The sequence below is a fragment of the Aulonocara sp. 'chitande type north' Nkhata Bay genome, linkage group LG10, assembly GCF_057382095.1.
Source record: "Aulonocara sp. 'chitande type north' Nkhata Bay isolate Kocher_YH1m ecotype deep benthic linkage group LG10, A_spYH_male_GT1.1, whole genome shotgun sequence".
NCBI lineage: Eukaryota > Metazoa > Chordata > Actinopteri > Cichliformes > Cichlidae > Aulonocara > Aulonocara sp. 'chitande type north' Nkhata Bay.
The window spans coordinates 34,329,418-34,353,384 of NC_141353.1; the positions used below are offsets into that span (position 1 = coordinate 34,329,418).

At 39.4% G+C, this 23,967-nt stretch overlaps 1 protein-coding gene across 8 annotated transcripts in view; it reads left to right on the plus strand.

Moving 5' to 3' along the window:
* acaca (acetyl-CoA carboxylase alpha) overlaps window positions 1-22,988 on the plus strand; it is a 33,925-nt gene extending 10,937 nt beyond the window's left edge. For 4 of the 8 annotated variants that reach the window (XM_086309631.1, XM_086309628.1, XM_086309632.1 and 1 more), the window contains exons 19-54: window positions 805-951; window positions 1,030-1,218; window positions 1,583-1,683; window positions 1,820-1,908; window positions 2,329-2,453; window positions 2,557-2,670; window positions 3,462-3,575; window positions 3,696-3,785; window positions 3,898-4,016; window positions 6,293-6,316; window positions 6,731-6,880; window positions 7,198-7,341; window positions 7,440-7,542; window positions 7,635-7,742; window positions 7,894-7,950; window positions 8,240-8,284; window positions 9,419-9,460; window positions 10,063-10,278; window positions 10,399-10,872; window positions 11,681-11,836; window positions 11,932-12,078; window positions 12,454-12,723; window positions 13,184-13,281; window positions 13,450-13,570; window positions 13,729-13,839; window positions 15,867-16,010; window positions 16,113-16,233; window positions 17,196-17,292; window positions 17,428-17,524; window positions 17,631-17,766; window positions 17,841-18,018; window positions 18,107-18,219; window positions 18,866-19,020; window positions 19,782-19,952; window positions 20,984-21,120; window positions 21,261-22,988. In XM_086309631.1, the coding sequence (XP_086165757.1) occupies window positions 805-951; window positions 1,030-1,218; window positions 1,583-1,683; window positions 1,820-1,908; window positions 2,329-2,453; window positions 2,557-2,670; window positions 3,462-3,575; window positions 3,696-3,785; window positions 3,898-4,016; window positions 6,293-6,316; window positions 6,731-6,880; window positions 7,198-7,341; window positions 7,440-7,542; window positions 7,635-7,742; window positions 7,894-7,950; window positions 8,240-8,284; window positions 9,419-9,460; window positions 10,063-10,278; window positions 10,399-10,872; window positions 11,681-11,836; window positions 11,932-12,078; window positions 12,454-12,723; window positions 13,184-13,281; window positions 13,450-13,570; window positions 13,729-13,839; window positions 15,867-16,010; window positions 16,113-16,233; window positions 17,196-17,292; window positions 17,428-17,524; window positions 17,631-17,766; window positions 17,841-18,018; window positions 18,107-18,219; window positions 18,866-19,020; window positions 19,782-19,952; window positions 20,984-21,120; window positions 21,261-21,387 (4,830 nt within the window). In that variant the 3' untranslated portion in view covers window positions 21,388-22,988. The remainder of the gene's footprint in view (window positions 1-804; window positions 952-1,029; window positions 1,219-1,582; window positions 1,684-1,819; window positions 1,909-2,328; window positions 2,454-2,556; window positions 2,671-3,461; window positions 3,576-3,695; window positions 3,786-3,897; window positions 4,017-6,292; window positions 6,317-6,730; window positions 6,881-7,197; window positions 7,342-7,439; window positions 7,543-7,634; window positions 7,743-7,893; window positions 7,951-8,239; window positions 8,285-9,418; window positions 9,461-10,062; window positions 10,279-10,398; window positions 10,873-11,680; window positions 11,837-11,931; window positions 12,079-12,453; window positions 12,724-13,183; window positions 13,282-13,449; window positions 13,571-13,728; window positions 13,840-15,866; window positions 16,011-16,112; window positions 16,234-17,195; window positions 17,293-17,427; window positions 17,525-17,630; window positions 17,767-17,840; window positions 18,019-18,106; window positions 18,220-18,865; window positions 19,021-19,781; window positions 19,953-20,983; window positions 21,121-21,260) is intronic. The other 4 variants (XM_086309633.1, XM_086309630.1, XM_086309634.1 and 1 more) reach the window with 4 other exon arrangements.
* Window positions 22,989-23,967: the final 979 nt, after the last annotated feature.

Here is a 23,967-nt window from a genome sequence, read left to right on the forward strand (position 1 = left end):
TTTGCTGTGCAGCAAGTAGGATTTTGTATAATGCAAAATGACGGTTAACGTAATATTTTTGTTTACATCAGGTTAAATTAGAGCATCGGTTTTAACTTTGATGTCATTTGCCCATAAAAAGTATCTTAGCAGGTATCTTGGTAACACTGAGTATTAGTTTAAATATGCATGTGTTGCGTTTAATGATTAATCGCTTTATGTTCAGATATATGAGGGGAACCAATGTGCAAGAAGAGACAGACAGACAATTAAATCTAACGGATGTTAAACTCCAGCACAAGCGTCTCAAACTAAGACGAATCGAATAGATACGTCACTGACACATATGCTTGCTTTCTACAAGCCATACCTGAATAACCCCCAGACATGAGAGCACGCACGCACGCACGCACGCACGCACGCACACACACACACACACACACACACACACACACATCCAGCCTATAAGCATTTATCTGCTCTACCATTGTATTATAATTACATATCATTATCTATGAGGAACCAAATGAACCAAAATGAGGTTGAGCTCACCATCATCATGAGTCTATATTGCACCCATATGGTGAAGCAAAGAGCAAAACAGCAGTTGAGTTCCCAAGAAATTGTAAAATTACCAAATTGAATAAATTAAAAAAATATAAAACTTAACACAACAATTAAGCAGAGAATAAACTAAGCAGTGGATTAAGAATTGCTTATTTCACACCATAACCTCTACCTCCTACTAGAACATACCATTGACACGCTGATGTATTTTAAAAATCCAGTGACTTATTAGTAATCGGTATTTGTATTGTCTCACAGGCTGAGCTCTACACAGGGACCCTGCCTTCTATCCAGGCAGTAGCTTTGAGAGGAGAGAAGCTGCACAGGGTTTTCCATAACACACTGGGTCATCTTGTCCACATGATGAATGGCTATTGTCTACCTGAGCCTTTCTTCAGTGCTAAGGTAAGAATTCATGTACACCAGTGTGCACACCAGCATTACTTTGCTTAGTCTTGAACACACTTCTTGTGTCTCTCCTAGTTGAAAGAATGGGTGGAAAGGGTAATGAAAACCATGCGCGATCCTTCTTTACCACTGTTGGAGCTTCAAGACATCATGACGAGTGTTTCAGGTCGCATCCCCCCTGCTGTGGAGAAGGCCATCAAGAAGGAGATGGCTCAGTATGCCAGCAACATAACTTCTGTGCTTTGCCAGTTCCCCAGCCAGCAGGTGCATCACAGACACTTGCACATGAACCACATATTTCTTACTACACATACCTTATCAGCTTTTCAGACCTGAGCTCCTTATACAGTTACAGCCCACTTTCATGTGACCATTTTTTAAAAATGTATTTTGAAAACAATGAACCCAGTGGCTTCATGCAGAATGAAAGTGTCATATCTAGGTGCGGATGTGTGTGAGTGACAAATAGATTTGTGGTCCAGAATTTCATGTAGCTTTTAAATTTCTTTACATAGCCTGTAACACACACTTGTTAAGGAACGCGTTGTCAGTGCCAAAGGGATTAAATGCTTATCAGTCTCCACTGCTGGTGGGATTAAATGCTTATTGTTTCTTCCTTTGTTTCCAGATTGCAAACATACTGGACAGCCATGCAGCTACTCTTAACAAGAAATCAGAGAGAGAAGTCTTCTTTATGAACACACAAAGCATTGTTCAGCTGGTGCAGAAGTGAGCAACATACTTTTTATCTAAATATCACCAAGTTTTAATCCTAGGGTTTAAAGTAAATGTTTTGTCTGTGTGCTTTATCTGCACAACAGCATACATTTTTCTTGTAAGACCAGAATGTTTTTGTGTCTAACAGGTACCGCAGCGGCATCAGAGGTCACATGAAGGCTGTCGTGATGGACTTGCTTAGACAATATCTAAAAGTAGAGATCCAGTTTCAGAATGGTGAGAAACAGTGACTTGACACTTTCTTGCTTGGATAGCAGAAACATTGCATTAGCATATTCTCACCACTTGATGGTGCTCTTAAACCTCAAGTTTCCTGTCCAGTTTTTACCAACGCTCTTATCTATCTATGTGCAATAACACTAAGTGCAATAATCTTTTCTGGCATCGTTGTATTTTTACTCAGTTGTATATAGCATTCGTATTCTATTTTTATCTTATTGTATATTTTTATTCTATTTTATTCTACTGTATATAGTATATTATTTTATTCTATTCTGTACAGCTGTGTACTGTATTTATTCTTATTGTATTCTAATTTTTGCGTCATAACTTTTGCACTGTCCACTTCCTGCTGTGACAAAACAAATTTCCCACGTGTGGGACTAATAAAGGTTATCTTATCTTATCTGTCAACAGGACACTACGATAAGTGTGTCTTTGCACTGCGTGAGGAAAACAAGGGTGACATGGCCAATGTGCTCAATTATATCTTTTCCCATGCTCAAGTCACCAAGAAGAATCTACTTGTTACTATGCTGATTGTAAGTATCCATTCTTACTGATTTAGAAATCTCTATAAAAAAGTGATTTTCAGCAGTCGTGCCTTTTATCATATTCTTCTTCTTCCTCTTCTTCTCCATGCAGGACCAGCTCTGTGGCCGTGATCCAACACTAACTGATGAATTGATGGCCATTTTGACTGAACTCACCCAGCTCAGCAAGACAACCAATGCAAAGGTGGCGCTGCGTGCTCGGCAGGTCAGAATTGAACTCCTAATCTTGTTTGACATACTACAATGAAATAACAGAATTTAAAAAAACAAAACAAAACTGTACAGCAATGAAGAAGTACTATTCGGAAACTAAAAGAAGTTAGTTGAAAAAAAAAAAAAGATCTAAAAGCCTGATTGTTTAGCTGAAAAGCTTTTGAAGTGGCAGAGGCTGTGGATTGGCTCAGGTGATGCCTAATTGGTAGGACTGTGGATTTTTTAACCTCTGGCGTAGCCTGACATGCACTTTTAAGATAATTTGCAGCAACATGGGCCTTAAACTCTGTGATTGTTCTGTTGAGCAGTAATGTGCCCTGTAAGCACAGCATGAAACAAAATGTCATAGTTTGTAGTTGTATCTAGCTTGCTCATTTTAGTAATGCAATAGCTAATATTCATCCATACATCTCTGACAGTCTGTGTAGAGAGAAGTTTTTTCTCTTTGCTGTTTTATTAAAAGTAACTGTTTGTCAAAGTGCAACATCAAAGCTCAGAATCACCTGTGATCGCTGAGCAATACAGAAACACCAACACAACTATGAATGTAACTCACTACCAGACTTTATTTATTTAGTATTTTCCCACCAGATGTCACTATATGCTCTCCATTTCTTTAAAAATAAATATAAATATAAAGTAAAACATGTGACACATTAGCACAACAAAGTGTGTAGCTGAAACAGTGTAAAGGTTGACACTGTCAGAAAATGTAAAGGAAAGCATAATTAAGTAGTGTTTGCTGTGCTATACCTGAAGAGCACATTTATCTTATTCTTCCAGGTGTTGATAGCTTCCCACCTTCCCTCTTATGAGCTACGACACAACCAGGTGGAGTCAATCTTTCTCTCTGCCATCGATATGTATGGGCACCAGTTCTGCATTGAGAACCTTCAGGTGAGCATTAAAGGGCAAGAGCAGTAGTTGTGGCTGTGCATGTGTTTCACAACAACAGACAAAATGTCCCAGGTGTATGATTATACTTTTTTTTTTTCTTTGTTATTTTTCTTTCTCTAGAAACTGATCCTTTCAGAGACATCCATCTTTGACGTTCTCCCCAACTTCTTCTACCACAGTAATCAGGTAGTCAGGATGGCCGCCCTGGAGGTGAGAGGAATAAGAGTCTTGTTTATTAATCAGTTTCTCTGAATTTAAGTTGAACAAACTTTACAAGCACTTCACATATCTGACCAGCATTGCCTGTCTTCAATAATGTCAGGTGTATGTTCGGAGAGCATACATCGCCTACGAGCTCAACAGTGTTCAGCATCGACAACTGAAGGACAACACATGTATAGTAGAGTTTCAGTTCATGCTTCCCACTTCACATCCCAACAGGTATTGCTCATGAAAATAGCTGAAACGCGTACATGTGCATTACTATTCTGCTGTCCTGACCCCCTCCTTTCCCCAGGACGCTGTGCCATCAGTAATTCTACTCTTACTCTCATGTTGAATTTTTCATTAAAAGTTAGCTTTTATCAAAATTGCTTGCAAGGTGACAACACAACAATAATAATATTAGTCTGCGTGTTAGCAGCGGGACCTGCAATGATGTGCTGCAGTTGCTGCTTATGCCTGTGTTTCTAAATAGAGGAACCTGAATTTTTTTGCTGTCTTACAGTTTTCTACAACATTTTATTTATTTATTTATTTTTTTGACATCCCAACTCAAGGTGTAGCATGGCTGCATAAAATTTTCATGACCTATTATACTGTAACTGTTAAAAGATAAAGAATACTTATTATTAAGTACAGTGGATATAAATAGCATACTCACCCTAGTTAAAATGCCAAGCATCTGAGAAATAAAAATTAAAACCACAATAAATAATTCTCAACTTTTGGTACCTTTAATGTGACCTATAACCTGTACAATTCAATTGAAGAAACAAATCAGCATAATAAGCTGGTTGCATAAATGTGCACAACCTTTAATTCAGCTGTCTGCAAGAAACTTGAAGGGTTTCTTGTGACTGGTGGTAGAAATGTTTCGAGTTCTGTCCACTCCACTAACACTTAAGTTTCCAGCTAAAGAAAAGCAGCTCCAAAGCATGATACTGCCAACACCGTGCTTCACTTTAAGTACGGTCATGCATAGAGTGGTTTTAGCACCAAACGTTCTGTATGAAATTGTGCCAAAAAGTTCAACCTTCAGACCGTATCACATTTTCCCACAAGCTTTTAGGAGACTTGTGTATGGATGTTTTCTTTGTCAGAATAGGCTTCAGTCTTGCAACACTAGCCCATAGTCTAGACATGGTGTAAATGTCAGCAAAATCTTATTAGGACAGCTGAACTTTATGCGAGGTTAACGAGAGTCTCTAATTGATGACAACTGTGTACTCAAGAAAACTGAATGCCACGTTTAAATTAAAAGGTGCTCCAGTAATGTACTAGTTTTAGAGGTGTGCATTTTTATGCAGCCAGCTTATTTTTTATGTTTACATTTTTTTCCCCATAACAGATTGGTTTGTTTTTCTCTTGAGTCGTACAAGTTATAGGTCACAATAAAGGTGGGAAGAATTTTTATAATGATTTATTGTTGTCTCATTATTTTTCCCCCAGCAGGGATGTGTGCACTTTTTATATCCACGGTCCCTGTTTTTTTTGGGTTTGTTTTTTTTTTCCTACCTCTGTGTCACTGTTCGCCATTGTTTTTCCTGTAAATGTTGTCATGTGCAAAAAAAGAAGGTATTTTTCACCACTGAAAATACTTTTCTTGGTTTGTTAAAACAGGACTGAGCAATTAAGCAATTGAGAATCAAGAGTTTCAGGTCACGTGCTCTTGCTTAAGTTCTGAGGGGGAAAAAAAAAACATCTGGCACAAAAAAAGTCAGAAGTTATTGTACGTGCTCAGTATTTGAAAAGGTTTTTAACAGACACAGTACTGTGGCATTTCTGTTGCACTCACTCAGTTTCAGCAGCTGGGTTCAGTTCGTCCATGTGTGATTGCATGTTTTGTGTATTTTTTGTTTGTTTCAATGCATTTGCTTGTGGTTACCAAGTAGTGCTTATTTTTTTGAAATCCTTGCACTCATCCATCCGCATGCTTGTGTTTTACTGTGTATAAATTAACCTTCATTTTTGCATCATAATTTGTGACATACGGAACGGCATGAGAGTGTGATGTGATCCGCTCTTTGTTCAGAGTTAGTCTCTGAACAGGGTTTGTTTGTTTCTTTTTGGATCACGTGATGCATGTGTAGAGGAAGCAGTTAAGTAGCAAAATGTGTGTTTATTGTGAGAAAGAGTTATTTACCATAATTTTACCATTCATTACATCCATTTCTATATGCAGTGGATGCATACAAGATTCTGAAACTCCACCCATGAAATTTTCCAGTCCCCCCCCCCCCCCCCCCCCCCCCCCCTTCCCAAACACACACACACATACAGAGCACCAAGGATACAAATGTAATTGGCTGCATTTACATCAGATGTGTTTCTCGTTAATCTTTTTATGTGTGAAGTCACAGAATAATTTGGTTGTTCCTGGTGCAAAAATATGTTAAGGGACACATATAATCACATGCACACATTGCTACACCTTAAATGTCTTCCTTCTGATGCCTGTCACTAACCACTTGATAATCAATGTTATTTGATTGCAGAGGGAACATCCCCACTCTAAACAGGTAAAACATTCTTTTAATTGCATCCACTACCGGTGACTAGCTAGCTGGATGAATAAAGCTGTAATTCAAGTTGAGATTAATTATCTAGTTGTTGGTTATAAAGCTGTTTTATTTGTTTAGATTTAGTAACTTTGATCTAGTCTGGTTGATAATTGCAGAGTAATTTAATTTTACTGACATCTGCATGGCCTATGGCATTCAACCTTTCTGCCAAAAAATGTCTTTACTGATGGGTGCCTGTTTCTGTTGAAATGACTGCTCTGTATCTAACTGCTGTGTGTATGTGCTTCAGTATTGTGCAAGTTTAAGATAACTTATGTATGTCATATAGTTTAAGATGATCACATAAAATTTTGGTAGAAATCATATACTAGTACGCATCTCCAAAACTGAAACCTCTGACTGTCCTGCCAGGAAAATGTTTCCTTCAGTCCTGGAAAATCTTAAAGTCATGGACACTAAATTAGAGGAAACTAAACCCCAGGACCCTAAAGCACCAGAAAATGAATCACAGGATGATAATGCTGAGAAGAAAAATGCATCAGATTTGGATACTGTGGACAGGTTTGACACATAAGCCCTCTTGAGTGCTTATACAAGCTGTAACTTTGGGGTTGCCTGCTTACAATCAAAGGACTAACACACATCAAAATGAAACTTGGATACTTGAGGGGTCATTCTGGTGGTTTTACGTGGTCTTGTTCACTGCAAAGCGGTGTTATCGTAACAGGATATATCTAAATGTCCTTGCCTACGGTATAGCTCTTTTCCTATGTTCATTCCTTGGTGGTGTTTTGTTACTACTTGTTTTTTTTGTTTGTTTTGTTTGTTTGTTTTTTAACATTCAAGCCTTTTTTAATATTTCTCTGTCTACACCTTAGGATGTCATTCTCATCCAACCTGAATCACTACGGCATGGTGCACATGGCCAGTGTGAGCGACGTTCTGCTTGACACGTCTTTTACACCACCCTGCCAGCGCATGGGAGCCATGGTGGCTTTCCGCAGCTTCCAGGAGTTCACCAAGTCAGTCCTTGTGTAAAAAAATTCTAAACTTGAGTGGTTTTTATTGGGAGGTAAAAGTATCACTAATCGTTTTTATATATTTTTTAAATATTTTATAGGAACATAACTGATATGTTGAGCTGCTTCTCTGACTCTCCTCCACAAAGTCCAACCTTCCCAGAAGGAGGCAATCCCGTGCTGTACGGTGAAGAGGACAACAAGGTGAAGAGGGCAGACTTGTACTAGTCACTAGCCTGTCACTGACCCCTATAACTAAGGATTCGAATTAGATGTGTATTTGCTTTGTTACTCAGAGTATCCAGGATGAGCCTATCCATATCCTGAATGTTGCTATAAAGACTGACAGCGACATTGATGATGATGGCCTGGCAGCTATGTTCCGGGAATTCACTCAGTCAAAGGTGGGAGACATCTACAGCAAAAACCTTGTATCTTGTCAGTTAAGAAAATGGATTAGAATATATGAGATGACTTAGCTTGTTCTTATCATCCTGACTATAAATACATATATTTATTTTAATTTTTTTTAACAAAATTTTTTTCTTATTCCAGAAATCTCTGCTGTTTGAACACGGCATCCGAAGGTTGACTTTCCTCGTGGCTCAAAAGGTGAGGCTTCTGATTTAAAACTTAAAACTCAGAAAACCATCTATCTTCACCATCAGCTGCCTTGCATGCCATCAGTTCGGCACTACTGAACCGCATGTACCAAAATATCAGAAATAAACTGAGCTTGCATCTGACCTTTTTGTTATCACTAATATTTTATTAATTTGTTATGTGTGGCAATACTGTAGTAATTGTGGTAATAATTTGCATTTGAAATTTAGCTGGTTTTCCTCTTTTGTCTCTGTATCTCCTTCTGCATGCCTTGCTTTTGCTGCATTTTTGATGACAGGATTTCAGGAAGCAAGTCAACTGTGAGGTGGACCAAAGGTTTCATGTAAGTAATGGAAGGCAGAAGAATTCTGTCGTCAACAGTGCATTTGTTTCACAACCAACACAAATTACATAGAAAGTGCAAAATATCACTGTAGATGTTGTTGGAAACGCCACCTACAGGAGGTAGATTAATGATAGTGTATTAACATGCATACACTAATTCTGTTTAGCACAGACTTTTTTAATCTTTGCCATCCTGCAGCTGCTTTTTTTTGTTTTTGTTTGTTTGTTTGTTTGTTTTTTTTACAGCTCGGTTATACCAGCTTAAATAAATCACACAGATTGTGAGCTCATCATTTTTAGATGGAAATGCCCTATTAGTGATGGGACCACACATTTTAGCCACATAAGAGTTTGAACCCCCAGATGTAGCAGTTTTGTGATGTACCATTTGTCTTTCAGAGTTTGACATATTATCAAGAGACCAGTTGCATTTAGATGACAGGGATTTGAATAGAAAAGACAAAGTCATTGTCATAATAACAGATGTCCCTATCATTGTGGCCGCTACTGTTTTATGCATGCTCACTCTGAAAAGATTTTTCTTCAGTTCACTATATTGCAGTGGGTCATTTGCAATCAGTGTTAAATCATAGCTATGAAGGTTTACACTGTGTATACTTTTGCAGTCATCTGATTATTATGTAGCTTGTGGTGTGATGAGGGCGTCTCCAATCCATCTGGCATTATTTTGGCAAGTGGGAGACTTCATGTGATAACATCAGACAGGCCTACCAGGCATTATTCAGAGAATCACTGGATCTCTGAAAGGAGGACATGTTTTATGCATTAGAATGTAATGGGTGCTTATATGTTGAGCCCATTGCTATTATTATGTTAGCCCTCTGCTTTGGTGAATACATAGTGATTTCTTGATAGGTAAATTATCGCAGTAAAAGAACACAGGGCCCCCTGCGTGTCGATTAAGGTCCTAATTGTGACTGTTCCTTTCCATATAGCTATTTCAGCAAAGATCATAATGGCTTTTTTTGAGCTGCTGTAATTAGGCACAGTTGGTGAAAGTCTAATTAATTTGTCATTCTTAACACAGAATTGCTGTCTTTATAGAAAATGTAATCTGTTATGTACAACATTTTGATTAATTTATTTCTTTGTCTTATGATTATTTACACAGAGGGAATTTCCTAAATTTTTCACATTCCGTGCCAGGGACAAGGTAGGTGCTCACATAACACAAATCCAAATCATCACTGTCATATAAAATGTATTTTTGCTTAAATGTCAAGTTAATGTTGAGCCTATGGAGAAGGGACCTCTATTGGAAAGATGAATATACTGTGTATTTAATGCACATGTATGTCGGATTATTCCCATGACAATGAAACAGCCTGTTTAGGGAAAAAAAACAGACTGACCACCCGTTCCAAGCAGTGTTAACTTTCATTCAGTTGCAGTCAGTGATGGCTCTTCATTTCTGCTACTCCTGATAGTTTCACTACAATGACATGACTAAAACTCATTAAACTAATGAACTCTTTAATTATGTCCCCCATTTAAGAGAAATGACACCCATTAGCAGCTTTCTGAGATTGATATTGCCCATGACTTAATTTACTTAATACAGTGTGTGGCTCATGGGCGTCTTTTTACACTTAAACCAACTGAGCAATCGTGAAATTGCCAATTTAAACTGTGTCTGTTAATGTTAGAGGTGCTAGTTAAGAAAAAAACTGAGGTGCTCAGTAAAATATTGAAACAAACTTGTCTCTGCAGGACTGTGTTACTGTTTGTTATTGTATCCTGTCTGTGTCTCAATAGTTTGAGGAGGACCGGATCTATCGTCATTTAGAGCCTGCATTAGCATTCCAGCTGGAGCTCAACCGCATGCGGAATTTTGCTCTCACTGCCATTCCATGTGCCAATCACAAGATGCACCTGTATCTGGGTGCAGCCCGAGTGGAGGTGGGCACAGAAGTTACGGACTACCGTTTCTTTGTCCGTGCCATTATCCGCCACTCTGATCTGGTAACAAAGGTAAGATTACAAGCTTGGTTTTGGATGAGAAACTTTCTATTTTTTGCCTTTAATTTTTAGCCCCCAAATTCTGCCGTGTTCGATGCTGTTGAGATTTATTTTTTCCTCCTCTTTTATTAGGAGGCCTCCTTTGAATACCTTCACAATGAAGCAGAGCGCCTGCTGCTGGAAGCTATGGATGAACTGGAGGTGGCTTTCAACAACACAACTGTGCGAACTGACTGTAACCATATCTTCCTCAACTTTGTCCCTACAGTCATCATGGACCCATCAAAGGTCTGGGAAAATATTACCCACAAATATCTGATTGACAGAGTAAATTACTGCCACTGTGTTTGCTTCCTGCTAATCTTTTCCTGTGAACTTCAGATCGAGGAGTCTGTGCGCTCCATGGTGATGCGTTACGGCAGCCGTCTGTGGAAGCTTCGAGTCCTGCAGGCCGAGTTGAAGATTAACATCCGCTTGACTCCAACGGGGAAGCAAATTCCCATCCGCCTCTTCCTTACAAATGAATCTGGCTACTACCTGGATATCAGCCTCTACAAGGAGGTCACTGATGCCCGAACGGGACAGGTGGGGCCCAAAGACCGACAGGTGGGGCACTCATACATCATCCATCTCATCTCCTTATTGTCCATTCACTGGTAAAGGGCATCAGCTCCTTCCTGGAAACCTCAGCTTGTAGAGTACAATTTACCAGACTCTGTTGTAAATTTCGTAGTTGTATATATCATAATAGAAACTTCAAGTTTTTATTATTTGGAGTAGAGATCCAGTATGGTGTCTTGCCCATAGCCCATTGGACAGTTCTTTTAGCAATATCTTTTTTCTAAACTCAGGTAACTCAGGTAAGATATGCGAGATTCATCAATCCAGCCGTCCATTCATCTTTCAGTGGTCACGGCCATCCATTCAGTAGTAAGGCAGTGCTGAAGAGATGAAAGCTACATGAAGCAATGAAGGAAGATTTCTGTCATCTTCAACACATTTCATGTCTTATTTTTGTCTTTTTCCCATGTTTGCTCTGTGGTGGCTTTAATGGTTCCATAATATAAGAGATTCACAGTTTGTTTTTTATGTGAAGACTGTTATATGGTTACCAACAAAAGTGACAGCTCGAAGTGTTTTAGCTGTACTCATTTCATGCATTAAAATGTAATATTGTTGGGAGGATAAATAATGAAGTAATAACACATACTAAAGTTGCAACATAGTGAGAGCGCTACATGAGAGGAATTCTTTTGATGTCCAGTAACTATGAGAAGTGCTTTTAATCATTATCACGTTTTTTTAGTTTTTTTTTTTTTCCTGTCATGTGTTTTCATCTTGATTTCATCTTAATGCCAAGGTTGTTGAAGAGATCATTGTATCACTAAAGTGACCACTTCTGGCCTTTTTCCAGATTATGTTCCAAGCATATGGAGACAAGCAGGGCCCCTTGCATGGCATGCTCATCAATACACCATATGTTACCAAAGACCTGTTGCAGTCTAAACGCTTCCAAGCACAATCTCTGGGCACCACCTATGTCTATGACTTTCCAGAAATGTTCAGACAGGTACTGTACAAAAACGTGCCTATTATATTTAGCTTCTGCTTAGATGTACTAAATAATAACATATTAACATGCTGCCTATTTTATCCTATCTTCAGGCTCTGAAAAAGCTTTGGCATTCATGTCAGGCTTTTGCCGACTTACCTCAGTGTCCTCTTCCTTCTGAGCTGCTCACCTTCACAGAGCTGGTTCTTGATGCTCAAGGTCAGCTGGTACAGATGAATCGACTGCCAGGGGGCAACGAGGTCCGTGTTTAAGCTTGAAGCATGAAAACAAACCTTGAAAAGCAGGAATTTTTGACATTGACATTTTTTGACACACTCGCCTCTTATTTCAGAATGTACACATTTTCTTTTGCTCTGATGCAATAAAGATGGTAGTATAGATAAATAGATGACTGTCTATATTATACTTCTATTTATTCCAAAGATGTAAAGCTGCGTTCTGATTCTGTCTTGATTCAACAAATGTGGAGGATTTCACACTTTTTATTCCACCGTTGAGCAAACATGGTCAAAATCAGAAAAACAACTATGCAGCTAATGTGGATTATTTATTGTCTAATACTTACAGATATTCTGTATTTATTGGGTTAAAGTTTCCCTATTTGATCTCTCCAGATTGGCATGGTGGCATGGCGGATGACCCTGCGAACCCCAGAGTACCCAGCAGGACGTGAGATCATTGTCATAAGCAATGACATCACACACAAGATAGGCTCCTTTGGGCCCCAGGAGGACATGCTGTTCCTGCGAGCCTCAGAGATGGCTCGGGAAAGTGGCATCCCCCGACTCTATATTGCGGCCAACAGCGGTGCACGCATCGGTCTGGCAGAGGAAATCAGACATATGTTTCATGTGGCCTGGCAAGATCCAGCTGATCCTTACAAGGTCAGCCAGCAGAGTCTCAGAGACATTAGGCTATACTTAAACTTTAATTTAAATTTGTATAGAATTTTTTTTTTTTTTTTTTTTTTAAGTGAAATCCACTAATCACTATTTGTAGATAATTATTGAGAATATCGTAATATTCCTAATACTTATTTTAGTAAGTTTTAGTTATTTAGTTTTCCATAATTCTAAAAGATTTTTTTGTTTCAGAATTGCTGTCATTATCTCAGTGTATTTGCATTTGAAGGTTTATTATTATGTATTAAGTTTTGTTTTGTTTTTTACTAAAGGTGTAGTATATAAATTCTGAGACTAATCTGTTCTCTCAATTATTTTTTTTGTTCCTTTTTTTCTGTCTTTAAAAAAAAAGTTTCCTGACTTTTTGTCTGCTGCATCTTCATTTTTGTCAATTTTTAAGCTGTCGACATTATTTCAGTTGCATGTTTTGTTTTTCCTACAGGGTTTCAAGTATCTCTACCTCACACCTCAGGATTACAAGAAGGTTTCAGCTCTAAACTCAGTGCATTGCGAACATGTGGAGGATGAGGGTGAATCGAGGTAATTTTTTTTTTTTAAGTATGCATTAATAGTTAATTTTGTATGTGAGGATATGATTTTATAAGCTTGTAATCTTCAAGCTTCAAACACAAGATGTGACAGATTGAGACAAAGGTAAGAGGGGGTCATCGCATCTGGATTTGAGTGAATGTATGTGTTGTCACGCAGGTACAAGATCACTGACATTATAGGTAAAGATGAGGGGCTGGGTGTGGAGAATCTGAGAGGGTCGGGAATGATTGCCGGAGAATCCTCTCTGGCTTACGAGGAGATCATCACGATGAATCTGGTAAGATTCAAGTGCGCACTTGTGTGAAAACACACATTCATATATGTAGTCTGCTGCTTTGCCTTGAGTTTGTATGTTCTGTTAAGAAGAAAGACTTGCTGTATGTAAAGACGTGAAAAGCTGGATGGTTGCTTATTGGAAATCTTGCACTCCTCTAGGTCACATGCCGAGCCATAGGTATTGGAGCCTATCTGGTGAGGCTTGGACAGAGGACCATACAAGTGGACAACTCCCACATCATCCTTACTGGAGCTGGAGCCCTCAATAAGGTGAAATGGGTCATTTTTGTGTAATTTAGATACAGTAGAATACAGTGATGGTGCCTTTCTGCTGTTGTAGAAGAAAAACATGATTGTGTTGTACACATGTGCACTCTGCTTCTCCTGTAATGGGGAGTGAACACCAAATGAGCTGTTTCTAAATTCATATAATTAATGCATCTGCGCTTTAATGAGCAAACCAATATATATTCATTAGTTGACTTTTAAATTTTTCAGCTAATATGGCAGGAAGGTCAAATGGGTCTTTTATGTTTTTCGTCCTTTTTTTGTTTGTTTTTTGAATTATGAAAAAAATGTAACAGAAAACGGTGTGTGCTTTGATGATTTTATTTTTATTTTTCGGTTTATATGGCTTGTTCCCCCCTCCCTGTTTGAGCAATTTTGAAGCTCATTCCCTCCACCTCGCTGTGTTCTACTGGGATTCCCTTTCCGATCCCAGCCACAGGCCTGGCTGCCACTCAAAGTGGAATAATTGAAAGCGCACCATGAAGTTGTATTTGCATAGAAATAGAGTGACATGCCAGAGGCTGCAGTGCAGGACACCCATATCATTTGTTTTTAATCAGAATGAAAAGTTTTGCTGATGCAGATTGTTTTTTGGTTTTTTTCTCGCCTGTATACACTTGATTAGTGTGTGTCTGTGTGCGTGTCTGCACGCATCGCTGCCTCCTTTTGGCTTGCTACCCATTGTCTGTCCTTGTCAGTGCATTAAGATGATTTCATTTCAAATTGGATGACAGTTCACAACATGACAAACCATGCAAATGGCCCAATGATGGTATATCTATTTGCTGGAAGCTCAATTGTTTTTAGATTGTCCCACTGTTTTGCTCCATTTGTAGGAGCAGCATCACAATAATGGTTACTGACAAATGTCCACAATATAGAGGTGATGAATAGCAACACATTTTTTTGTTTTTTATTTGGAGAAAATGATTTTAACCAGCAACACTGATTTAAGATTTTTTTTTTTTTTTTTTTTGGCCTGCTCATTTATCATGTGACTTCCTGGCTATTAACTGAAACTTAATAGAGAGCAGGAGGCTACCACCCAGAGATCATCATTTCATTAACTGCTGGAAAGAACTCCTATTTTCATGGGGAATGGATAGTAACTACTAGCACAAATACCCCAGCGAGCTGTTGCTACCACTTGGTGCCTCGTTTTCTTCCTTCCAATCATCTCCCTTCGTTCCTCCTCCTTTGTCTCCTCCTCTTCTCTCCGCAGTGGAATCTTAATGAATCTGGCGATGGCCAGAGGCACAGGGGTTTTGTGTATGTCAAGGTGACTGCAATGTTTCTTGGGGCAGCCAGCTTTCCTGACAGCTTTAGGAGAGTGCCCTAGATTTGTAGCCAGATACATAACCATTAATGGTAATAAAAAAAGTAAATGATGGCTGAAAAGGTGAGAGCTGAGGGTAGGGATTGAGCTCCTCTCTGATTTTTATAGAAGCATGTCAGGGCCCTGCCACCTGTTCTGAGATGCTTATGAAAATAGGGTGGGCTGGAAGTGAGATTTTATGGCTTCAGGTTGGCAAAGGAACAACATGAAGATAAAATAAGTTTGGTGGCTCTAAATGTATACAGATACATTGGTTTTTGTTGCACACCAGAAATGGATGTAAGCCAGTATAATGAATTAGCTTTTCTTGTTAAGAAAGGGACGTGTTAATTCATGCAATGTGTTAGGAAATCGGCTATGAAGAGAAGCAGGCGCTGTCCCCAAAAATGTGACTACTGTGAAAGAGGGGTATCGACAAGGCTGCCGTAACCTGGATACACAGACTAGAAACTTGTTTACAACACTTCCTGTTGTCAGCCAGTGTTGCGCAACAGTATTCTGACTTAGTTTGAAACTAGTTTTTAAAGGGTAAATCCACATTCTGTTCAATTAAGCGGGAAACTAATGCTTCAGGTTTTGAAACATTGCCTTCATTAGTTGCCTGATCTAAAATAAAATACCTTTGTCAAACATTTCCCCACAAATCCATACATTTGTCCTTTTCCTACATTAGGTGCTGGGCAGAGAAGTGTATACATCCAACAACCAACTCGGTGGAGTTCAGATCATGCACAACAATGGTGTCACTCACTGCACTGTTTGCGATGACTTTGAGGGAGTCTTCACTCTTTTGCAGTGGCTGTCCTACATGCCCAAGGTAACAGCTCGATGTTTAGAACGTATGTAAATATAATAATGTAATGTACAATTTCATTTAATAATGTGATATCATGATCATAATGAGTGATCTTTTCCTCAGTGTAAATCTAGCCCAGTGCCCATCCTCAATGCCAAGGATCCCATAGATCGACGGGTAGAGTTTGTACCTACCAAGGCTCCTTATGACCCTCGCTGGATGTTGGCAGGACGCCCCAGTCAGAGTGAGTGCCTAATGTGGACGTATTTAAATTTGATTATGAAAATGTTTGGACTAGCAAATCGATTCTCGAGTAATATTTGAAGAGTGTGTATTAAAAAAAAATGCAGACCTTCTATTCACTGTAGCTTCTTTGTTACTCTGTATTAAATGCCCAGTTTTATTTACTAGAAATCATCCTATTAATTATTAATGCTATTGATGTTATAATTCTGAACATAGTCAAAAAAAAGCTGTAGTGATTTGTTTAGCATCTAAGCTCTCAAATCTAAGCTTTGACTATAAAAATAATGTATACACTTCACTTTTCCCCTAATGATCATCAATATTGCTTCATCAGCAGTTGTTAAAAAGTCAAGCCACATTTTCTTTTGTGTTATTTAAAGTAAATATAAAGATTTATTATTTCAGCCTGATAGCCTAAGAGTTAAAGGTTGAAATAATTCATTACAAGAGAAAGGCTATTAAGAAACTAAGCAAGAAACAGTGAAGCCTAACACCATGCCGCCAAAGGCCAGATCAGCACCAAAATTGATGCAGTGTGTTTTACACTGCAGGTCAGGACTGAGCAGGTTCCACATCAGTGTAATTACTGCTTGGGATGGCAAAGAGATCGGGGAACCGTGTGGGAAGCCAGTCAACGTCTGGTAGTGATGAGTGGCCAAGCTTAATTGAATGGTAACCTCTTAGGCTGGGCATGTTTCTTGGGGTGTACAGGCAGAAAAAGAGCTGAGCAAGTCTGCTTATACAGTCATCTATCACGGGCGGTGCCAAGATGACAGATCCTGCGAATATACACGCTGAGTCTGCACACAGAAGAGAGCTAGGGATTTTAAAAATATCACGAGAAGAGAGAATGCTTTGTGGAAGTGGATCTGATTGTGTTGCATTTAGAATTTTCATTAATTAACTTCACTTTTTGCCTTTATTTACTCTGTGCATGTATTCTGCTCTCTCTCAATAAAGCTCCAAAGGGTTCCTGGCAGCTTGGCTTCTTCGACCATGGCTCTTTCATGGAGATCATGCAGCCGTGGGCTCAGAGTGTAGTGGTAGGCAGAGCCAGGTAAGTCCCAAATAAAACCAGGTTACATGTCACTAAACGTTATTGATATACAAAACAAAACAAAAAAATTGATTAGCTTTTAAAAATCATATCAAGGTATTTTGTAGATTTTAACAGTGGATGGCCTCTTTACAGACTCGGTGGGATACCGACTGGAGTTGTTGCTGTGGAAACCAGGTCAGTGGAACTGTCGATCCCAGCTGATCCAGCCAATTTAGACTCTGAGGCTAAGGTAAGGGTCACTGAGTGTGTATATATTCAAGAATGAACAGGCACACAACACATTCACAGACACCTTTGTACTGATACCGCTTCTTTCGTTTTTATTTTATATTTAGCTCATCCAACAGGCAGGACAGGTGTGGTTCCCAGATTCTGCTTTCAAAACTGCTCAGGCCATTAAGGACCTAAACCGGGAGGGCTTACCTCTCATTGTGTTTGCCAATTGGAGGGGCTTTTCTGGAGGGATGAAAGGTACTTCTGCCTCAGTCACCAACCAATTAGTGATTGAACCCCATCTTCATCTAATATGGTTTTATCCTCTTTAGATATGTACGACCAAGTGCTGAAATTCGGGGCCTACATTGTGGATGGGCTGAGAGAGTACAAGCAGCCAGTATTGGTTTATATCCCCCCGCAGGCTGAGCTGAGAGGAGGCTCCTGGGTCGTTATAGATCCCACCATCAACCCCCGGCACATGGAGATGTACGCCGACAAGGACAGCCGGTGAGCTTTGGAGAAAAGGAGGCAGATTTTTATTTTTTATTTTTTTTAATACCTTGTCTTTCCTCACTTAAATCCTTTCTGTTTCCAGAGGTGGTGTGTTGGAGCCTGAAGGGACAGTCGAGATCAAGTTTAGAAGGAAGGATCTGGTCAAGACCATGAGAAGAGTAGATCCAGTCTACATGGGCTTGGCTGAAAAATTGGGTAAGCCCCACACTTGAAATCTGAGTATTCCTCTTTAGGGCTATCTCTCTTCCTCCCTGTTTGGTCTTACCTTCATTTAAGGGAGAAGCAAAAGGTGTGAGCATTTATGCTTTCCCTGTCATTCTTGATTTTGTGTCATCTTTTTTGCATTCCCCTGGGAGATGTCGGTCACAACCTTCCCAGATTAATCACTAGCTCTACTGTCTCTCCCATGCAGACTATTGATTTTTTTTTTCCCCTTTGGACCAATGCTGCAATTGCTTGGAGCTTTCGGCATAGTGATGGTTTACTGTGAGGGTTTTGGGAGCTCATCTGTCTGCTCTGAGAGAAGTGAGGGTTTGGGGGCGGTGCTAGAATAAAACACTATTAGCAGAAGTTGATTCCCAACTACATTCTCATAGAGAACCTGTGTTTATGTATAACATACCAAAGGCAAATACAGGACTACCATGCAACTGCCTGCATAAAAAAAATATATAGGCTGATAATACAGAGGTAAACAGAAAATACAGTTACATTATACGTGCTCAGAAATGTAGATAAGCACATGCACTTTTGATTGCTGATCCCTAAATTCAACTTTTTAGAATAATCCAGTGAAATATGCCTAATATGTTTCATGCTATTACTCTGAAACTTCCAACAGGAACCCCAGAGCTGAGCCCTCCTGATCGCAAAGAGCTTGAAACCAAACTTAAGGAGCGTGAGGAGTTTCTTTTGCCCATCTACCATCAGGTGGCTGTACAGTTTGCGGACCTCCATGACACCCCAGGTCGCATGCAAGAGAAGGGGGTCATCACGGTGAGAGCTAACACTATCACGTGTGCACATATGAAGGTGTAGTCTGTGAATAACCTGAAAAGCCCATAGGGGAGTATCAGTCTAGCTGCTGCTGCACCTGCCTAGTGAATAATGTTTGGTCTCAACAGGCTGCGAGATTCATCCTTATAATTATCTTCTGATGACCCTGGTCTATCACCTTAGCAACTACAGAGCAGCCTTAGGCAGACCCCATCTCATTCTGTGCCTTCACAGACCCATCTTTCACATACAAATACACACAGATACACACTTTGCTCACATGACCAGAGGGGTGTTTTACAGATGGATGGCAGTCGGGGTGTTTTTTTTTTTTCTCTTCCCCTCTTTCCTGCCCTACATGCTATATACAGGAGAGGATTATTACCTATTCTAAAGTATACTAGCACGGAAAAGGAGAACAGACATCCTCAGACCATCAGTTCACTGTAATGTGAAGAACAGCATGTGTTATTAACACACCAATCCGCTTTACAACAATTACATTTTAAATGTGTGGAATTAGATTTTATTTTATGAATGAAACCTATAAATTCATTGACATTTGTGTCAAAGCAGACAGTTTTTAAGCCAGGTAATACAGTGGTCTACTTAATTAGTGCTACCTGAGTGCCACACCTTTGGCTTCACTTGATACAGAATTCAATGCTCCACATTAAAATTGGCATTCAGCAGGATTAAAACGTAGCTCTTCATGATACCAGCTCTTTGTAACGCTAGATGCTTGTCTTTTGCCTCTTCAGGATATCCTAGAATGGCAGACATCCCGTCAGTTCTTCTACTGGCGTCTGCGGCGTCTGCTGCTGGAGGAAACCGTAAAGAGGAAGATCCAGGTGGCCAACAGCGAGCTGACAGATGGGCAGATCCAGGCGATGTTGCGCCGCTGGTTTGTGGAGGCCGAGGGGGCTGTAAAGGTAAAAAGTATTTTGTTGGCGTTTTTAGGTTTTGTTGTAAAATCGTTCAATATGTATTGGCTCTGAGTGAAAAGTATGATAATATGGAAGGATGTGGTGGTTCATAAATTTAAAAGTTTGACTTTAGAGAGCGACGGGATCGTGTAGAATTCATTCAAAATAAAAACTTTGAATATTTAAAATACTGGTAAATTCTAGTTATTTTGACAGTAGACTGAAACCAGAATTGTGGAATAACAAAATATCTGTCATGTAGTGAACCTTTTCATCATTTCCACACAACCACACAGGATTGTAGACATTTCTGCTTTTCAGTGCCTTTCATGTTAGATTTTTTTTTTTTTTTGGTAATGTCTCATTGTGTATCGCTCTGTGAAAGTCATCATCTTTCCTTCCTTCCTTCTGTGCTTCCTTGCTTCTAAGGCTCAGAGCTCCAGCCGCTGGGGTGACAGGAGTCGGCTCAGTGTTTGAGATCTCTTAAGAAGTGGCCTTCTTGTTAGCTAATACATTACCCTAATCAGGACTGGCTGTCTTAAGCCACAATTAATCACAGCCCTGGCACGTGCAGATAGGAGAGCAACACGCTGTTTCTTAATTAAAAGCAAACAGATTAAAAATGATTAATAAGGGCGTTAAATGTTCTTGTGGACCTCAAGCAGGACTGTTCATAAAAAGGCAAGAGCCCATTAAACCCCCAAATCTTCACTAAGCCCTCCAGCCTGGCTTTGTTTGGGAACAGAAAATGCCAGCACTCATGAATACTAATTTTTCCATCAGGTCCAGTCAGCAAGACATCAGGCCCCCACTTTGTGCCTGTCCATCTTTTTTGTTGTTGTTGATGTTGATATTTATTTGTTGATTCATGATATTTTGCTAATTTTATCTTTTAATATGGTGTGTAACTTTTAATTGCTTTTACTTCCACTCATTGTTGCATCATGAAAAAAGTGGGATTTTCAGGCTTTATATATGCTTAAATGCTGCATACAATGATTCATTTTCTGTCCTTTAACGCTCTCTGTGTTCTGCAGGCCTATCTGTGGGATAACAATGAAGAAGTGGTGGCATGGCTGGAGAGGCAGCTAGCTGAAGAAGAGGGTGCAAGATCAGTCATTGACGAGAACATCAAGTACATCCGCAGAGACCACATCCTCAAGCAGATTCGCAGGTGATCATTCAAAGCTGTGCAACAGCGCAAACTGCTGCTGAATGCTGGAATTAAATAGCTCATTTTCTCCTTTCTTAACCTTCATTCGCCCACCTGACAGGCTCATTTTCTTTTGTTTCCCTCTCTTTTTTTTCTCCCAGCCTTGTTCAAGCCAATCCAGAGGTTGCCATGGATTCTATTGTGCACATGACCCAGCACATCTCACCTACTCAGAGAGCAGAAGTGGTACGTATCCTGTCCACTATGGAGACATCAGCATCCTCCTAGTGGGGGCCTGTCTTTGCCCATGCTTGGCTTAAAGCCCAGCTTAGGCCATAGTCAGACCTAAACAGAGCCTGGTTCAACCTGATCTGGAGATTGAGGCTAGAGGAGCCAGCGTGATGACCGCTGGCAGCAGCCACGTTGTTAATGAACCGCTGGCAATGATTCTCAGTGATCAAGAGTTGACTGACATCATTTATAACATTTTGTAAATGGCAGTACACATGTGCTAGTGTTTAAGATGAATTCATGTGTTTTGTACTGAAGAGCAATTAAAAGAATGACAATGTAGAAATATCTAGTGAATTTAATTTAATAATACGTTTGGAGTTTACACAGATGACTCGAGAGGACGTCTATGCTTCCATGATAATCCATGCTTTTCAACTGGAGTGTTCCCAAGTATAAATTAAACACGCTGTTCTTAAAAAGACACCTAGGTTTGTGACATACGCTTGCTAAGATTTGCAAGCATTTTGATGACCAGCTCAACAGTGGCGACACATTGATAGAGGAGTTAGAAAGAAAGGTTTTTTTTTTACACTCCTAAGCATGGAGCACTTAGTTACTGAACAAAGACAGAATTGAACAGGGGAGCTCAGCAGGGAGCAGCAGAAAGGTCCCTTTTAAACCCCAACTATTGCACAGTTACCCTGCAGTGAGCAATGGGCAGCTCGCCTCACAACAAAACCACAGCTGTCCCCTTCACACAGTAAATGCTGCTTTAGAGGCACTTTAGTGCTTACTGTTCCCTTACATTGCAGCCAGAATCAAGCCTGCATTTGAAATGTTGCATCTAGCATACGTGCAAACATAAATGCACAAAGGGAAACAAACAGTAACGCACGGAGAGTTGACGAAAGCTTGAATACGAAATGGAGACGGAGTTTAAAACGTAAGCTTGCTCAGAAAGATCTTTTTTCCTCTTTCCTCAACAGCTGTTGAGTCTTAAGTTAAGCTTGTTCTAAATTTATGTTTTATTTGTTTGAGTTTCTGTTTTTTTTTTTCTAAAGAGATGTATTTGAATTAACAATCAAATGGCCAAATCTTTTAAAAATGTCTGTGAAATGATAAAAGCTACTGTTCACATATACGTTACATTTTAACTGTAATCAACTGTTGCTGAAGTTTTTACGTCTGGTGTATGAAATGTTTTTTATTTTTACCATTTAAACCAGTCTTCTGAATCACATATTCGACTGTATTTGTGTTATGATAGAAAGACAACCTGTTGTTAGGAACTGAGTACATAATGCTAATAATAACAACGGCTAAAGGGCACTACATTGTTAAATTTAGACTTTTGGATCATTGTGTCATTATAATGCCCTGCTGAATACCAATGTTGGCAATGTGAAATGGCTTCATAGTTATTGCTGTGCCTTTTCTGTGTGTGTGTGTGTGTGTGTGTGTGTGTGTGTGTGTGTGTGTGTGTGTGTGTGTGTGTGTGTGTTGACACCTGTACTGACAAGCTTCCCAGCTGCTTTCTAAGTAACTGGATGTTTCCTAATTGAAGACGGAAAATAATCTCCACTGATGACGATGTGCTCTAAATGTAACTTCAACTTTAAATAAAGCTTACCCAACTTAGTTTAAAGTTTTTTGATTTATTTTTTTTAACAAATGTCTTGTTTTCAAGAATTTATGCTAATTTAATTTGTCAATTATTTTTCTGTATCGATGATTCCGGCGACTGATAATCACATCACTGGAAGCCTCGTTAATTCCAGTAGTCAGAACAAAGTCTGTGACTCTGGAGAGACATTTTCTGATTATTTGAAAATGATAGTCTTCCCATTCCTCAATCCACAGATGATTAAAGTGCCATTTTTCTCTCTGGCTTTTAAACTTCAACAGTATTAAGGAGGATGAAGCATGAAGCAGATCAAACAAATATTGAGGGATCTAGCTCATCCTCCCCTTTTTTCTTCTTTTTTTTTATTCCGGCTCTTTCTTTCATATCATCCCCTTGGCTCTGTCAACTCTATTACCATGTTACCAACAAATATGTAAGACAAATTGAGTTGCATGCACCCAATACCCACCACAATTATAGACGGCCCAATAAAAGAAATGATTCATTTGGTAGTATAATTGGAAATGTGCCTTGCTTGGTCTTGCTGGTCTCCCAGAGGGTTCTTGCTCATTTGTAGTGGCATGCTAGGCCGATTAATTCTGCTTTTAATCACTGACAAACTGCGAAATCAGGTTCCTCGTCAGCCACTGGAGGGAAGAGGATCAGTAGATGAAACTGACAGAAACTTGTAATGATCTTTCTCTAGTTAAGGATGCAAACCGGATCTGCTGATATATAGTTATAAGCTTTGTTGGAAATAAATAAATAAATAAAGAAGATTACTTTAAATGTTACTACAGTTGAATTAAATATTCATCTTTACCCAAATGACAAGACCCAGTTACTTCTGGTGTCACGCAAAAAAAGTGACAAAAACAGGAGGGGGCAGAAAGAAATATTAGTGAAAGAAAGGGGGAAAAATTCACATCTGTGATGAGACTGAAAAAGAGGCATTACGATGAGAAGACTCAATCATGCATCGGAGACAACCATAATTCCACATTCACGCG